The sequence below is a fragment of the Lactuca saligna genome, chromosome 5 (genome assembly GCF_052625555.1).
Source record: "Lactuca saligna cultivar CGN05327 chromosome 5, ASM5262555v1, whole genome shotgun sequence".
NCBI lineage: Eukaryota > Viridiplantae > Streptophyta > Magnoliopsida > Asterales > Asteraceae > Lactuca > Lactuca saligna.
In genome coordinates this window covers 296,144,377-296,163,130 of record NC_136421.1, presented here as the reverse complement: position 1 = coordinate 296,163,130, position 18,754 = coordinate 296,144,377, and the positions used below count along the sequence as shown (strand labels likewise).

At 31.6% G+C, this 18,754-nt stretch overlaps 2 protein-coding genes across 2 annotated transcripts; one reads left to right on the top strand and one right to left on the bottom strand.

Annotated features, from left to right (window-relative positions):
* Positions 1–7,830: 7,830 nt before the first annotated feature.
* LOC145048290 (vacuolar cation/proton exchanger 3-like) lies at positions 7,831–10,653 on the top strand. Its single transcript, XM_078996747.1, has 11 exons — positions 7,831–8,225; positions 8,300–8,367; positions 8,462–8,490; positions 8,748–8,944; positions 9,021–9,236; positions 9,308–9,439; positions 9,514–9,630; positions 9,771–9,824; positions 9,923–10,039; positions 10,129–10,219; positions 10,318–10,653. Exons 1-11 carry the CDS (start codon positions 7,974–7,976, stop codon positions 10,383–10,385), a joined length of 1,341 nt encoding a protein of 446 aa, XP_078852873.1. The 5' UTR covers positions 7,831–7,973; the 3' UTR covers positions 10,386–10,653.
* Positions 10,654–11,098: 445 nt separating this feature from the next.
* DDB2 (damaged DNA binding 2) lies at positions 11,099–14,018 on the bottom strand. Its single transcript, XM_078996746.1, has 11 exons — positions 13,664–14,018; positions 13,446–13,536; positions 13,208–13,335; positions 12,979–13,101; positions 12,805–12,893; positions 12,566–12,686; positions 12,368–12,459; positions 12,132–12,261; positions 11,808–12,056; positions 11,539–11,735; positions 11,099–11,445 (listed from the first exon to the last, which is right to left on the bottom strand). Exons 1-11 carry the CDS (start codon positions 13,895–13,897, stop codon positions 11,211–11,213), a joined length of 1,689 nt encoding a protein of 562 aa, XP_078852872.1. The 5' UTR covers positions 13,898–14,018; the 3' UTR covers positions 11,099–11,210.
* Between the last annotated feature and the right edge of the window lie 4,736 nt (positions 14,019–18,754).

Below are 18,754 nucleotides of genomic sequence, written 5' to 3'. Positions count from 1 at the left end.
ACTTTTTTTGTAACTAATTTTGAAAACGAACAAGTAGAGGTGGAGTACATTCTAACTGAGAAACAAAAGGCGGACATTCTCACAAAACCACTAGCTCGAATAAAGTTCAAGGAAATGTGGAGTTTGATCGGGATTGAAGACGTCTCTAGAAGACTTAGAGATTCGATGGTGATTATTGGAATCCTAACTCTTGGGGTCCAAGCAATCAACATTATGGAAACAAAGACAAGTCGGTTTATAGTTTTCTAATTGTAGTCTAATACACGTCCGTAATTATATATATATATATATATATATATATATATATATATATATATATATATATATATATAGAGAGAGAGAGAGAGAGAGAGAGAGAGAGAAATGGAAATGTTTAATAGAGAACCATTATTAATCAATGAACCAATCCAAAGCGTCAAAATTTAAAGCGGTCAATGGCAAAAGGAAGGGTTGTAGACTTTTACAATTAACCCACATGCACCTGATTATAACAAAACCCACTTCTTTTTTTTTCGTTTAAATCTTTTTTTAGGCCATGTTTTTTATCGAAAAAAAAACGAGTATACTGTTGTTCATATTTTTCGTCCTCTTTCCAAAGAGATCCATGATGATATATAAAAAACGAACTTTTTTTTTTCGAAAAAAAATTCACTTCATTTTCTTTTTTGAAAAGTTAAGGTCTATTTTTTTTTATAGAAAATTCATGTTTTTTTTGTACTTTTCAATCATAGATTCATATTCATGTAAAAAACGATATTTCAGTTCAGATTCACACTGTGAACCTGTTCAGATTCATATTGTGAACCTGTTCAGATTTACATTGTGAACCTTCTCAGATTTACAGTGTGAATATGAACTGATTGGAGCTTTTTCACATTGTGAATATTAAAAATTGAAATATTTATAGTTTAGATTCACAGTGTAAATCTACACTGATCAAGGTTTTTTTTTTGTGAATCTTCTCAAATTCACAGTATGCATAAAAAAATTTTAAACGAAAAAAGGATGTGAGTTTTTTTGGTAAGAAGATAAATTTTTTGATATATAATCTGGTATAATCTAGTATGTGTGCATCAAATGTAAAAGTGTATATCTATTTCCTTAGCCGTTGATCTTTATGATTTCTGACACTCACGATTCGTTCATTGGTTCCTTGTTAATTATGGTTCTTTATTGAACCTCACCATATATATATATATATATATATATATATATATATATATATATATATATATATATATATATATATATATGGTGAGGTTCAATAAAGAACCATAATTAACAAGGAACCAATGAACGAATCGTGAGCGTCAGAAATCATGAAGATCAATGGCTAAGGAAATAGAGAGTTATATGGAAAATGAATGATTATGGCAACACATATTTGAACCAATGAAAACATGACAACACATCACTTCCACAATAACTTCCACAATACATTACTTGTGAAGAAAGAAATGGACACGTGTCATTTGATTATTGGTTCCAGTAGATGTTGCCCTAGTTATTTGTTTTCCATAGAACTTATTCCTATATATATATATATATATATATATATATATATATATATATATATATATATATATATATATATACCATATTATAAAGGGTATATAAATGTGGGACCCCTAAAAATTAAGATAATTGTCTTAAACTCAAGGAAATGGAATACGAACCTTTGGATATTCTTTGGACGGTGTAGATCATGTTATTAGTGATCCTTGTGAAAAGTTTACAACCAATCAAAATCCTTTATTTATTATGTACAAGTATTAAGACACGATATACAACCTCTTAAGCTGAGGTTCTTCTCTCAAACAATTCACACGGATAGAATAACGCCATTGACCTAAATTTTGTTTACACGCCTCCCTCTTTCTATCTTTCTCAAACCTAAAAGCACCGCTCTTATCTTCAACACAGCTTCCCCAAATCTGGATTCAAAATTTGAATTCAACATGCTTCTCTCTGAAAAACCCAACACGATGACATCACCATTTTTCTTCAAACACAGTTATGGATGTTGTTTCACCCCACCACCGGTGTTTCCCCTTTTGTTGTTGTCGGTATCTCGACCTATTGTCGTTGTTACTCCAGTGGTTTGAGACCAGACTATATCATTTACAAATGGAATTACTCAGAACGACCCTTTTCACGGTTAGTGTTCTTCAAACTCTTAACACGTATTTGATTACCTAACTATTTTGGTGGTAACAGATCTCTGTCAATCTATCTCTCTCTATCTTTTGCAGAAACAGGAGGCGAACACATTCATATTTTCAGAGACGGGTTCGAAATACGCAAAAACATGGAGTTGTTAAGAAGCTTGAGAGGAAAGTCGGATCCAATCAAAAGGTATATTTTTGGATAACCTTTCTTCGTCTTTTTGTTTCATTTTTTTTTTTGTCGATTTAGCTTGGAGGTAACGTAATTCACCACCATCTGTCGTTTCCTTTTCTCTTAACAAGGTTTTTTTTTCTTAAATGAGGGAAGCCTTTAAACGGGAGGAAGACGCACAATTTTTTTATCAAGGTACCATTTTGTTGAAATCATTTTGATGCTTCAACTTTTGTCTCCTGTACAGGTTCCTCCAGCTCTCACTCAAAAGTTATTGTATGTTGCTTCATTATTTGTCCCTTTAAATATACAGATCGATGCACATGTTGACAAATAGATATCTCTCTCCCTCCCAGGTAAACCACTCACGAAGTAGAAAACATATGTTTATGGCCATCTTTAAAAGAGAAGTTTGAAGTGGGTACAACATGACGCTTGAAGAATGCACGTTTTCTGTTGGGGAGATGGTAAAACATGTTATACCATGCTGATAAAGATATCAACTCCATACACATTGCTATAATATATAGATATAAGTTAAAAAAAAAACAAGCTAAACACATCATATATCAACAATATTTGTTTTTCCAACGTCTCTTTCTCTTCATTGTTATTTCTTATGTATATATTTTGAGTTATGTATGTTTGTTCATTTGTGTAGCTTCAATTATGGTATCATAAAGACTTTTTGGATCTGTATGTGGTTTTGCAACCTGGATGAAAAATATGATTTCAGAGGAAAAATGATGCATCTATCCTTTGTGAGTTCTTTTTTGACTTCTGATATAAACTCTATTTGTGATATGCTTTCATATGACTTTTTTGAGTTGTTTTCGAATTTTTGTCATGTAGGAGCATTGGAGGTGAGCTACAAATATTCCTAATTTATATCTGATCTGTATAACATGATTTTTATATGAATCGGGTGTATCAAATATGAGAAGTTTGTTTTTTGATATTCCTTCATATTTTGTAGTTTTTTGGAAATGCAGAGTTTGCTCTCCAATTCTTCAAACGAGAGCCTTAACCATGATGCTAGAGTGATATTTAATGTTTTGTAGTTGATATATAATTCATAAACTTTTAGCAATATTTAATTTTAGTATTACTGTTTTTTATGTGTTTGTCAGATGAGAAGCATATGGTTCACTCATCTATTAGTGATTTTTTTTATTTAGATCTGAGTGTTTTTAGAGTTTCTTACCAGATTTGTATGTTTGTATTCGAATCTGACATTGTGATTTTATATATCTATCTCAAAGTAGTTGACTAGATCTTATAGTTGTTTAGAGATTTTATGTTTTTGTTATTTTGGAAAATAGATTCTCCACATAGTTGTGTGTTCTTAATGTCGTCTTGGTTAAAATTTAATACATGTTAAAGCAAAATTAATCTGTTTTGTGTTCATAATTTTCTTCTTGGTTATATATATATATATATATATATATATATATATATATATATAAGTTCATACGTTAGAAATTCGTTTTATACAAAATTGACCATTTTTAATTCTTACATTGTTTATACTTTATAATAACACAATCTAAACTATAATTTATGAGTTAATATTTGTATTCAAGAAATGAAGATGATGTTAAGTGTAAGGAAAGTTATCGATAATCACTATCCAGCAAAAGAGAATACAAATGATGATAGCTATCGGTAGAATCTTGAGTATGTGCAGCAATACCAGGCTATGTCTTGAAAATGATAAAACTTTTTTTAAAAAGGATATTTGACAGAAAAAAATAGATTTTTCATGTTTACAAAATTTTAAAGTTTAACTCTTTAATCATTTTTCATTCTTAGCTTTAAATAATTGTCAAAATCTTAGATACTCAAGTAAACTTATTCCTAAATTTCAAAATAAGAATATATTTTTTCCATGTGTTTGGATGGATAGAGGGAAAAGAGACTAATTATGCTATTAGTTGTCCACATTCCATATATATATATATATATATATATATATATATATATATATATATATATATATATATATATATATATATATATATATATATATATATATATATATATATAATATGCCTAATTTGATCACTAATTTTTTTTTAAAATATTTTTTAGCAAAATTTATATTAATTAGAGAGAAAAAAATGGTGGCGGTTGTGCGTAGCTTTAATAAGAAGATATTTAGAAAGAGGTATGGAAGACCGTTTATATTCCGTAAATCATTTTAAACTTATTTGTACTCTTGACGACTTCCTGGATTATGAAGGATACAACTTTGTTGATCATCAAAATTTCATAGTTGTCAAACAAGCTACACATTTACTCTACTTCAACTTGTCATTAGAAATCAATTTCCGACTTATTCACTGGTAGAGTCTATCAAATTTCTTGTGAGAAATCCATATCAACGAAATATGATCGGTAAATTTTGAATAGTTATTACAACAATATTTAACTTTTTTTTGTTAAATAACTTATATTTGTTTTACTAAAATGTTAATTTAGATGTTGTCCGTAAAGTTATTGATGACCGATTTTTAGGCCACGACTCTACGTGTGATTTACTTCTTCAAGATAAATCGTAAGATTTTATAATATTATTATCGTTATTATTATTAAAATACTAATTACTATTACTATTAAAATTAATATTTTAAATTATTATAGTGGATACGTAATTCACCTCATTTTTAATGATGGTCCTAAAGCCTTACTTTTTAGATTTAGGGTTGTTCACTATCTGGATAAAACCGAATTGTCCAATTGGACAATTTGGATTGGACTGTTTGGTTCGGATATTTGAATTTTTGGATTGGTTTTCAACAAAACCGAATTATTATTTTGGATTTCGGATTGTTTTTGGATTGGTTTTCAACAAAACCTAAAATAAGAACCGAATAGTCCAAAAAAACTGAATAGTCCAAAAAAAACCTAAAATAAGAACCGAATAGTCCAAAAAAACCGAATAAACGTTTATTATTTATTTATTTATAATATATATGTTTATAGTTATTTATTAATTTTGTAATTTATTTTTTCAAATAGGTTCAAAACGTTTCACCCGTTAAAAAAATATTAATATGAATTTTCTCTCAAAAGTTTTCTATCTATAAAATATTTAACTATAATATATCTTCTTAGTAATTGTTTATAAATTTCAAATCACAACTAAATAATTTGTTTTCGCTTCTTGTGTAAAGTTAGATAATATTATAATTATATATCGTTTTAAAATGTTTCAGTTTTGAAAACCGAATTATAAAAACCGATCCAACTGAATTGTAATTGAATTGGATCAGATTAGATTTGAATTTAGTTTGACTATTCAAATCCATCTTTTAAAAACCGAAATCAGTTTGGATTCATTTGATTGGATCGGATCAAACCAATCCATCCAAACGAACACCCCTATTTAGACTCGCATAATCACTGCAAGGGAAATGAATCATATATGTATCCCGTGTTAAATATCGAAGCCAAGCGAGGTGTATAAACTTTCACTAGATTTGGTTTAGCAAATTAATTATTTTTACAATCCATTTAACCTACAACAACATACTTTCATATTTAACCTATAACAACATACTTTCATATTTATAATAACAATATACTTTCATAGTTAACCTATAATAGCAACATATTATTATTTGTAACCAAATTAAAATTGTAATATATTTAAACTAAAAAATACATTTTTTTTTCCGTTTTTAGGCTAAACTACAAAGTTTTAACAACATATCAAAAGAAAACATTATTCGTTAAATGAAACTAATCACTGTTCGCTGTCAGATAAAGAGTAATAGACGGAAATTACTATTTGATGCACGTCTACAGACAGTTGATCGCCGAAAGGAACAAATCGCCAGAATGAAACAAACTGAAATGAAACGATTTGACGACTGCCGAAATGACACCAACTTTCATTCGGAAACTAATCGCCGGAATGAAACAAATTGCCGCCGCCGCATTGCGCGGGTATGCTACTAGTGTATATATATATATATATATATATATATATATATATATATATATATATATATATATATATATATATATATATATATATATATATATATATAGATCCGGTAAGAAAATTTTTTTGGTAGGAAGGTAAGATGTTTTTTTTCTACATATTTTTTTGACGAACAAAAAAAATAAATCACTAAATGATTCATTTGTAAGATGATTCACAAGAAAAAATTCTCAAAAAAACATCTATATGATTCATTTTTAAATAAATTTAAAAAAAATCAACTTTTATGACAATTTTAGTGAATAACAACAAAATCATTATGTAAATGAATCATCGAGATGTTTTTTTAATAATTTTTTCTTGTGAATCATCTTTCAAATGAATCATCTAATGATTCATTTTATTTGTTCGCGAAAAAAATATGTTGAAAAAAAACTTTTTAGCTTTCTATCAAAAATTTCCTTCTTATTTGATCTTGACTCTCTCTCTCTCTCACTTTCTATATATATATATATATATATATATATATATATATATATATATATATATATATAGGGAAAAGTGAATATACCCTTAAGGGTATATAAGCTTAGGTACCCAAACTCACCATAATACGTCATTTTGTTTGATATATTTATTATAATGCTCTTCAACTTCAATCGTTAACTTGATTTACTTTCAATATTTTCAAATTTTCATTATTATCTTCCTCTTACATCACATATTTTTGACGAACATCAATTAGGTTATATATATATATATATATATATATATATATATATATATATATATATATATATATATATATATATATATATTATAGTTGAAAATGAAAATTATGTAAAAAGAAAATAAATGTGAAATTTATAAAAATCTTTGAATAAAATCAAGTTAGAAGTTGAATTATAAGAAAATTAGACAATTACAACGTATATATATATAATACAAAACGACGTAGTATGGTGAATTTGGGTACCTAAGCTTATATACCCTTAAGGGTATATTCACTTTTCCCAATATATATATATATATATATATATATATATATATATATATATATATATATATATATATATATATATATATATATATATATGGGAAAAGTGAATATACCTTAAGGGTATATAACCTTAGGTATCCACACACCATAATACATCGTTTTGTTTGATATATTCATAATAGTTTTCTTAAACATGAACCTCTAAATTGATTTACTGTCAAGATTTTTGAAATTCATTATTATCTTTCTTTTATATCATATCTTTTTGTCGAACACATATTAGGCTATATATATTGTAGTTGAAAATGAAAATTATATATATATATAATTGGTTTTTAGTTATTTTCTAAAAAGTTTGTTGGATTAATTGTGTTTCAATTCATATAATTTGATCTTGATTTCTGGCCAATTTCGAACAAAAAAAAAAATCATATTAGAACTTCAAAGTTCGAACTTAATTCAATACGTAAAGTTAATCATTATTTTTCGTATCAAAGCAGGCATGGAAATATGGAATATCCTCGGTTGACTCCAATCAATTTTTGGAAAGTTTTTATTGTGGCACGTGGCATCCGGCGCCTATAACGTCTCGCCCTCCTTACCAAACTTCCGTGAGCCTCTCGTTATCGCCGCGGCCGGCAGCACCACCATTTGAAGGCGGAGCTGATTGTTAACAAACTGCTTCTAATGGGTTCTTTGGCGACATATGATATGGAGAATGGAGACATTCTGAGAACTATTCAGGTTGTGAAACCGGAGAAATCAACGACGTCGACGTCGACGTCGTCCTCCGATGTTTCGCTGGATGTTCATGTTCGTTTTCAGATTTTGAGAATGTTGATAGCAAATGTTCAGGAAGTAATGTTCGGAACAAAGCTCTCTGTGCTTCTTCCGGCGATTCCGTTTGCTTTTGTAGCGGAATTTTATGATGTCGGCGGCGTAAGTTGTTTATGTTTAGTGTATGATATCTTCTTCATCCGAATCTGATACTGATAGGTTTACGTTTTCTGTAGCCATGGGTTTTTGCTCTGAGTTTGATCGGACTCACTCCACTTGCAGAACGAGTTAGCTTCCTCACCGAGTAAGTCTCCATAAAATTAACAAATAAATTATTACCCGGTGTATAAACGCTTTAACACCTGTTCTTATTTTTCAAATCACTACAAACTCGAAAGACAAATTGCATACTTCACTGGTCCTACAGGTATATTTCTCAATCAGTTCCAGTCATTTACTCCATTTTCCTACAACCTTTTGTCTATTTGTGGTTTCATATCGTTTTCCGTTTCTACAATTTATTTCTAGCCAAAGAGGGATTTTGATGAATCGTACAATCATAACCAGTTATTAACAAATTAATGGCAGGAAAGATGAATTTCATTAACAAATAATCAAAGAATTAGGGCATTCTCATATCTCATATCTCTAATTGAAAATTGAAATTTTGTCTTATAATTGCAGTGGGAGGGCTCCTTAATGCAACATGTGGTAATGCAACAGAGTTGATAATCGCATTGTTTGCTCTTCATCAACGGAAGATTCATGTGCTTAAATACTCTCTTTTGGGTTCCATTATCTCAAACCTCCTTCTTGTTCTTGGCTCATCTCTCTTTTGTGGAGGCATAGCCAATCTCAATAAAGAACAAAGATTTAACAGAGTAAGAACATCATTCATTCTTCAAACTGATAACCAACAACATGAACTTATTTCACCTTTTCATGATAAACAAACAGAAGCAAGTGGACCCAAATTCTTCATTGTTATTGTTGGGTTTGATCTGCCAGATTCTACCATTGCTGTTTAGATATGTTGGCAATGAGCCTGCTGAATTGGCTACTGCTTCAGCTCTTGAGTTGTCTAGAGCAAGCAGTATTGTGTTGCTTCTTGCATATGCTGCATGCCTCTTCTTTCAGTTGAAAACTCATACCCAATTCTTTGAACAACAACAGGTTCATCTTCATCATATCATTTGATTGTTATATTGACATTTTGACATCCAAAATCAAATGAAATTATGTAGGAGGAAGGTAGTGATGAGGAGGTGAGAGAAGAAGAAGGAGCAGTGATAGGATTTTATAGCGCATTTTTGTGGTTAATCACAATGACAGTGATCATAGCTATTCTGTCTGAGTATGTTGTGGACACCATTGAGGTATGCATTGTTATCTTGTACAGTACAAGTGAGTAATGCATTATCTCTACATCTAATTAATCCTTGTGGATTAGGTTGCATCAGATACTTGGGGAATTTCTATGAGCTTTATTAGCATAATCTTGTTGCCAATTGTGGGAAATGCAGCAGAACATGCTGGTTCAATTATATTTGCTCTCAAAAACAAATTGGTATTCAATTACAGTTAAAATATATATACAGTACAACATGTTTTGTCATGTGGTTTAAATGTTATATATACAGTTAAAATATATATACAGTACAACATGTTTTGTCATGCAGTTTAAATGCTATGTTGTGAATGCTACAGGACATATCTTTGGGTGTCGCTGTGGGGTCCGCATCTCAAATATCAACCTTCTTGGTAAGATATAAGTGTAACACAACCTAAGCATAGAGTACAACTCGTGAATGCACATATGGATGAAGATCTCATGTTACATATTGTGGTAACCCTTGCAGCTTCCTTTGTGTGTGATTGCTGCTTGGATAATTGGAATCCCATTGAGTCTTGATTTTGGAGTTGTTGAAACCGGTTGTCTTGCCTTCTCAATTGTCCTTACAGTCTTAACTTTGCAGGTTTTACATTTTACCCCCTTCGTGTTTTGTAGTATTTACAAATAAAAGAAAATTTTAGTTGAATACATAAAATGTGTTTGTATATACAGGATGGAAGTTCGCACTACTTGAAAGGACTGATGCTTGGGCTTGCGTATGTAGTAATTGGAGCATGCTTTTTTGTTCAAAAAGTTCCCTATGGTAGGTGCTTTATATATATATAACATTATAACATCTCTTCTATTCAATTATTTGCTTCTAATTAATATTAATATTATTTCAAATTAATGTGTTCACAGACCAATCGAATGCTAATGATTTGGGGATTCTTCTGTCATCCGCAAAACTTGAGAGTTCATCAAGTTAATTTTTGGAGTGAGTTGGTGACGTCATCGGTGGGCTGAAAGGGGAAAAGTATTTATGCTGAAAAATGAGGCTTTGGAAACATGATATTTTAGATTTTAAGCCCATTATAGGATTTTTGTGTTTATCTCACTCTCACGTCAGATCTAGTTTTTGTATTTGAAATTAGTGACAAAATAGTTTTCCATTTTCAGAATTTTAGTTGTAGGATAGTAATAGAATCTGTTTTCTAATATAATAAACATTTTAAAGTGTTTAGATGAAATAAAATATAATAAAAATGATTATCGACTTATAATAAACAGTTTTTTTAAGCTGAAAGTTGCTTCCTTCTAGCTTATTTGAAAGTTTTATAACTTATTGAAAATATTCTAGTATGCGTAGAAACCAATTTAACATTTATCACTTGGATATCTCTAGAAAAACCATGTTTTGTAGATTTGTTTTTCTTTTTACGTGACTAACAACACAGGTACCAATTCACTCTTTTACACATGTCATTTTTAGTCAATTTACATATATAAACAAAATCTGTTTAACACACTAAAAACAACTTATCAATAAAATACAAGTATTTTTCAAAATCAAGTCCAAAAGATGTAAACCTTTGTATCAAATGAAGACTATCTTACACCTATTCTGTATAATAACCAAAATTCTGTATTCTTGTATATTAGTAATCAAGAACACAAAGCTAGCTAGCATGCAATGAGAACCTAAAAGGACAAAAGTTTTTTTTTGCTCAAAACATAGGCCAAAACCCAAAAGGAGACTATTTTAGTTAACACTAGTATCAGCCATCAAATTTACACATACACAACCACATCTTTCAAGATTTTTTCTTCTTCTTCTTCTTGCTGCTGCTACATGGAGTTGTTACCAAAATGGGTTTTTTAGATTTCGACTTTCCATTCTTTCCTTTTTTACTTGAGAAATCATCACCTGAATCATCATCATCATCATCTCCAAACTTGCTATTTTTTCTATCACAAACAACAATTTTCCTCTCATCCTTCTCTTGCACCATTTCTGACTTCTCCTTAGGCCTCCAAATAAATAATGACCTAAAACACCATGAAACAGCAACACTTTTTCATTTATTTGTTTACCATTGAAAAAGCAAAAAAGAGATGAAGAAGAAATTCCAAAGAACAGACCTTGAACTACCAGATGCCAACACATCATCACGTGGATGCAATTTGTTGACTGGAGTAATTGTAGTTATGTTAGGGTCCATGACCTCAGCAACTAGTTGACCAGTGCTAATATCTATAAAATCAATAGGATGCAATGCCAATCCATTATAATTCTCACTAATGTAACGCCCAACAACCACAAGTGACTCTGATGGATCCTACATAAAAAAAGAAAAAACCAAAATTTAAATTACTCTGCTTATTTCTATGAATAAATAATCTGATATCACCTTTGGGTCCCACTCAGCTCGAAATGGAGTCAAGTGTCGATTAAAATCATGACTGTGTACAATTTCACGACTTGGTGTTTCCATGTTTCCAAAAATAGAATCCCACACACGAATTCTATTATCTATTGATGTTGTCACTATTTTGCTTCCACTTATAGGAGAAAAATAAGCAGAGTTGACCACACGTTTGTGTGGAAGACTTTGAAGACAAGATTCACCTTCCAAACGCCGAATATCCCATATACGAGCCTAATACACACAAACTTTTATATATTAAATAATAATAATAATAATAAGAAAATGGTAAAAGGTAAGAAAGTTTACAAAGTGATCATTTCCACAACTCAATAGAAGATCAGGCTGAAAAGGGTTGCAGTGAAGCCCCACAACTTTGGTTCCTTTCTTATGGATCAGAATCGAATTTCCTTTTTGAGAATTTGATCGAGTGTCCACCCTATATTTAAAAAATATATATATTGCATCAATGTAAGCTAAATTTAGTACAATCATCAAGATTCAAGAAGAAAGATTGGGTTAAAGTATGAACACTATGAACATACAAGTGTAAGAATCCGAAATTATCTGCAACTAGCACGAGACCTTTTTCTGCATTCAAGTCCATTCCATACAGCATTGTCCAACTGTTGGGTCCCTATGTAGATCATCAAATATTAATCAAGATTCAAGAGTCAAGACAACAGATTATACTTTCAAACATTCATGATACCAAAATGATTAGAAAAAAATTAAAGAAATACCTGCCATCCATTAGGGTTGAGGTCCATTAATGGTGTAGATAAACCAGTCTCCAAGTCAGTGCAACTCATGGTTCCATCTGAAGATGCTGCATAAACTGTTCCATCATTTGCTGGACTAAACCTGCACATTAATTATACCATGTTTAATGCAGAAAGAATGAATTAACTATTAAGAGAGAGAATCAAATAATGAAATATGGGGACAAAAGAAAACAGGTATGAAGTATAAAGTAACTTACTTCATATTGTTGAGTAGGCAGCTATGTATGTTTCCATATACAGTCTTCTCATGCACCTTACCAAAATCCCAAACTCCTAGTTGTCCTTTCTTTATGAGAAAAAGGTTATGGGGATGAGAATAAGAACAATACGATTAAATCCATTTAAAAGCTATACAAGATCTTATCACTAACCTTGTCACCTGATAAGAGAATGTTGTTATTGGTTGGATGGAACTCCAAGCATGTAACTCGTCTGCTATGGTATCTGATTACTGCACAATTCACTTCATCTGGGATCACAAATTCTGGTTTTATCTATAACAATTTAGCAAAGATGAACACAGATGAGAGAGGTGAAAAACAGTTATTGTTTTTGATTAAATGGAATGATTATAAGACGAGATATAGCCAACAAGCTTACAGAAGGAACTCTATGGCGAACTTGGCGTTCAAATACATAATCCAAAGAGTTGTTTGTGCGTTTGCGAGAAGCTGGAATAACCCCAAACTCCATAGCTACTCGGTGAGGACAATTAACCGTTGTGTGACCTTCAGAATGCAAGGAAACCAAAATCATCAACTGATTTTGCCCAATTTAGAGATATATCTTACTTATTACAATTGACTGACGCGTGATTCAAGTTGAATTAGAAAAATACCAGGCAATTTGCAGAGGAAACATGGTTTCATCGGGCAATCGATGTAAGTAGGTCCTTGAAACCCTGCTTGATGACCCGCTCTTTTACATACCTAGAAAAAACACAGAGCATATAAATAAATAAATACACTCACAATACTACAGAACAAAAAACCCTAACACATGAAGAGATATAATGTTGAAGAAGAGTATCAAATGTCGAGGGTTGTTACTTGTTACCTTGCAGACTTTCTTAAGACTGATAGTAATAGGCGCCTTCCCCTTCTTATTGGCTGCAGACGAAACTTCAGCCTCTTTACCTTTTTGCTCCTCGTCTTCTTCTTCTTCTTCTTGATCATCTGACTCAACGACGTCGTCTTCTACCTCTTCTTCGTCGTCTGAACTTTTCTCGGTGTCGGAGTCCCTCTCAATAACCACCTCCGGGAACGACGTTCGTCTTGCTCGAGCCGACATTCTCAAAGATCACGTAGATGGATACCCAGTTCGTGCGTATGTGTTTGTGTGTGCAAATGGAACTGAAGCAGGGAAAACATAAGGAGGACGGAGGGTATGCGAGCCGACAATTGAAGGGGGCAGCTGATGAACAATGATATTACAAATATATCCCTGTGTGGCGAGATGGTTGGGTGTCAAGGTAGGGGTAATTTAGACATTTGTTGGATAACTGGCGGGAGACTACGTGGCATGTTATCGGCCGGTATTGGGGCAACTTTTCCAGCGTGAGTTTCCGGCGCTGTTTTCTAAATGATCGTGGGTTTATGAAAAGGCCAACGAGGGAACGGCCCATGAACACGTTGGACCCGATCTCCAAGTCATTAATAATTAGATCCGGAGGAGATATGGTGTTGTACTTAGGCGTGCAAAAACAGGTTTTTTTTATGAACCGGACCGGTTCAGAAAACCGGTTCGGTTCAAGTCCAACAAGTCAAAACCGGTTCACACCAAAACCGGTTCGGTTCCAATCCGGTTCACTCCAAAAATTATTCGAACATATTTAAACCGGTTCGGTTTGTTCAAAACCGGTTCAACGAAAACCGGTTATTTTATTTATTTATTTATTTTTTTTTGAGCTAGTAAGTGTAAAATAGGAATGAGTTTTTTATTTGTTTAGAGTATAAAGCTCTTTTGAGCTAGTAAGTGTAAAAAACCGGTTCAAACCGGTTCAAAATCGGTTTACAAATAGGTTCAAAAAACCGGTTCAAACCGGTTCAAAAAACCGGTTCAAACCGGTTCAAAAAACCGGTTCTTAACAAACTGGTTCGAAACCGGATCACACATTAAAAAGGGCGAATTGGTTCGGTCCGTAGGTTCGGTTCTTCGGGGGTTCGGTTCATGCATGAACCGGTTCGGAGGAAAACCGGTTTCCGGTTCACTAACCGGTTCGGTTTGTGAAGCGGTTTTTTTGGGCATCCCTAGTTGTACTTGTATCTGGTTTGGAGGATGAAACATTAAACGAGTTGAATTATTTGGTTTTTAGTATTATTCGTATAATTTTACCGGTAGCAAGTTAGATATAGATATTATAAATGTTTCGTGTTGTGTCAAGTTGAAACACCAAAAAAAATTGAAATAACTTGACCATAACCTTACATTGTTACCCATTTAGTTTTTGCATCTTGTTATGATAACATGTGTACATAAATGGATTGAAATTACTTACAAAACCTTGTTTATTTCATGTCAAAAGGGTTAGTTAGTTGTGTTAATTTTTGGCAGGTCTATTGACAACTTAACATTGTATTTGTTCCTTCGATTCTCTCTTGTTCTACCCTACCATGATTGCACACTCTTTTTGCCCGTGACGGCGTGACATATCAAGCAGCATGTTACTAATTCCTTTAACCATCATTTGGGTTTTTTTTTTTTTTTTTTTTTTTTTAGGGGGGGGGGGGGTGATATGGTTCTAAACCCAATCCTATCGTTACTTTGATGGATTTGGTGTTTGGGTAAGAATTTAGTCAAAAAACTTAGAATCTCAACTTATGATCATGAATTTTTTTAAGCTATCTCCTAATGGATTCTATGACCATTGTTGTAGTTTTGTTGCATAAAATGTTGTAAGGATGCATAAACCGGAGGAAATGAGATAATCAAGTTTTGAATGTGTTTGATTAAGGATTCAATGTTACAATGATAGACCTTAATTGATTTCAAGCATATAAATATGTAAATGATGGTCTAACTTATGAATTGATATATTACAAGTGAATTAGATGCAAACACATGAAGGATCGCTTGATCCATAAGTGGTTTTAGGGATTGTTTAACCATAAGGACAAAATGAGAATTTAGAAAGTGAAATAATGATTTCCATGATTTGATTGAGCTACAAGAACTGATTAGATATATAATATAGTTTTATGCATGAATTGTGGTCAAATTGTAACTTGTAATGATTAAAGAGGCTACATGGTTCATTAGTATGTAATTTGAACATTTAGAGCAATTATTACCATTAGAAAGGTTTAATGATCAATGAAAGCACAAAATCATTGTGATGAACTTAATGGATTAATTCAAAAGCTTATGAATGTATAAATACTTTATAGTGATGTTTGGAAACCTATAGTGGTTGTACAAAGGAATTCCATTAAGAACCCTAAGTATTGATGCATAAGTGAATGGTCAAAAAAGGAGTAAAAATTGGACAATGTAAACTATTATATAAATGTGGTGCGTTCATAAGAGAACATGACACGTAACGAAAGTATGATACCAAAAAAGGAAGTCGTCTAAGAATATGTGCATCCCTTAGTAAAAGACGACGTGTAGAGAAAACATGCTATGTCACCCTACGTGTAATACCTATTGTGATGATGCAATATTTCGCATTTCCAAGGGTCTGGCTTATTCGTTTGACCTAATTTTAATTCCATAATTCCTAATTAGGTTAATAAGAAATATTTTGAGAGTTTGGGAATTCTATGACTCCAAAGGTATTTTGCTCATTTCTAGTAATTCACTTTATATTATATAGGTGGTGTTTTGGGGAGACTTTTACCGGAGTAAGGTGAGTGTAAGAACCTGGAATTTGGAGATAAGTATATGAAGTTGTGACTTCATGAAAATGACTAATAAGAGTTTAAGTCACTTAGAATATATCAGATGAGTAAGTTTAAGAGAAGAATGCATTATAAGATGTATTTTGGCCAAAATAGTAAAATTGGTATTTTTATGTTTTTTTTGGTCAAGTTTATGGCTTAATAGATTAATACCAATATTAATTCATTCAGATATGACTTAATAGATTTGTATAGAATGTTCCCACCTTCGTGTAGATATAAAGAACATCGAAAATGGGTAAGAAATGAAAAAGATATGAAGGTTAGAAGTTGGGACAAAGTTGTCTCAAAGCTGGAATGGAATCAACCCAAGGGATTGCTGTCAAGCCGGAACCACGGCGCGACGAGTAACGAAAGGGTTCAGACATAGTCTTCTTTGTAATATATAAGGGCAATGTACTTTACCCCATGGCACGGTGTATGGACAACATGACGTGGTGGCCAAAGTAGGTTGCTAGTGGAAGAAGAGCACCACAGTGTGGCAAGTCGATCTTTTTGTTTCTCGTGAACGGTATCCCTACATTGATATTTTTTTGATTCAGGGGCTACCCGATCTTTTGTTTCTCTTGCGCTCAACAAGAAGTTTGTTGGTGCTCCGAGGCAGGTGGATTTTCCATTAGAGGTCGAGATTATGGATGATCGATATTTCCTAGTATCAAGGGTTCATCGGGGTTGTGTTCTCGAGATGTTTAACGAGCAGTATCTGATTGATTTGGTTCCTATTCATTTGCGTGGGAATGTTGGTCCGGATTTCGGAATTTCTTTCTAGAATCAATCAAAAATAGTGTTTTTTCTTGGTCTAAAATGGCCATTCCGAACAAAATGATTATTTTTGCTATTTTTTTATTGCTTTTCTTCAAATACACATTAAAAAGTGATTAAATTACTTAATTTCCATAGTTTCTTTGAAAAACTCATTTAAATAGGTTATATTGCTTAATTTCCCAATAAATAATTGGGAAATAGACTTATTAAGGTAATTAACTTTTCGGTTTGTTCACATATGGGTAACTATCTTTTTTTTTGTACACATCTAGGTAACGAACTTTTGGAAGCGTACAAATAAGACCATTATGACCGGCTGTAGCAGATTACATACAGTCATAATGGATATTTATGAACACTTCCAAAAAGTTTGTTACCGAGATGTGTACAAAAAAAGATAGTTATCCAGATGTGAACAAACCAAAAAAGTAAGAGTGAATTACACGAATAGTCCCTGTGGGTTGGGTAATTTGTGCGTTTAATTTATTTTTTTAACTCGGATGATCCATACTGTTTATTTTTGTTGTGCGTTTGGTCCCCGTCTTACCTCAAAAGACTATTGTGCCATTTTTAATTAATTAATTTATTTATGTATTTATTTTTTATATATTTAAAAAAATTAATAAACCCCACATATTTGTATCTCTTCACCCTAAACCTGAAACTACATTTGAAAATTTTAAACTGGATCCCACCAGTCGGCATCCCATCTCTCATCATCCTCAACTTTTATTTCCTTTCCATGTGTAGTGACATCGATGTCTTCACCGTCCTTTCTTTTTTCGGTCCTTCAACTCCGGCGAACCAACACCACAACCCTTTTATTTGGTTGTGGTGGTGGAAAATTCAATGAAGAGACGATAAGTTGTGGGTGAGGAGATACATATATTTGGGGTCTATTTTTTTTTTTAAGATATAAATAAGAAAATTAATTAAAAAATAAATAAATAATGGCACAATAGTTTTTTGAAGTAAGATAAGGACTAAACGCACAACAAAAATAAATGGTAGGGATCATCCAAGTTAAAAAAAAAAATAATAATAAGTTAGCAACCAGACGCACAAATTACCTAAACCACAACGACCATTCGTGCAATTTACTCTTATCTTTTGTTAACATATGAGTAATTTTTTTTTTTATTTACATATATAGGTAACAAATTTTTTAAAAGTGTTCACATATGATCGGATGTAACCTGCTAAAGCCGATCATAATGATCATATGTGAACACTTCTAAAAAGTTTATTACCTAAATGTATATAAAAAAAATAGTTATTTAGATGTAAATAAACTAAAAAGTTAATTTCCTTAATAAATCTATTTCCTTAAATAATTATCTCTAAAAACCAACGAAATAATCAATTGATTAATTGTTATCTCCGGATACAACGATTTTTCATAATTATCTTTTTTCATTTTTACTCTTTCCCCCTAATTAATAAGCAAACAAATTTTTATTAATTATAAAAGATATCTCAATCA

Bases quoted from the DNA above. Each gene is read 5' to 3' on its own strand.
- DDB2 (XM_078996746.1), bottom strand. From the start codon at position 13,897: ATGTCGGCTCGAGCAAGACGAACGTCGTTCCCGGAGGTGGTTATTGAG. The intron at 13,336-13,445 runs GTATTTTTCTAA...TGCATTCTGAAG, and splicing joins TTTCCTCTGCAAATTGCCTG to GTCACACAACGGTTAATTGT. The intron at 12,262-12,367 runs GTATGTTCATAG...TTTTAAATATAG, and splicing joins AATTTCGGATTCTTACACTT to GGTGGACACTCGATCAAATT.
- LOC145048290 (XM_078996747.1), top strand. From the start codon at position 7,974: ATGGGTTCTTTGGCGACATATGATATGGAGAATGGAGACATTCTGAGA. The intron at 8,368-8,461 runs GTAAGTCTCCAT...CAAACTCGAAAG, and splicing joins CGAGTTAGCTTCCTCACCGA to ACAAATTGCATACTTCACTG. The intron at 9,237-9,307 runs GTTCATCTTCAT...GAAATTATGTAG, and splicing joins AATTCTTTGAACAACAACAG to GAGGAAGGTAGTGATGAGGA.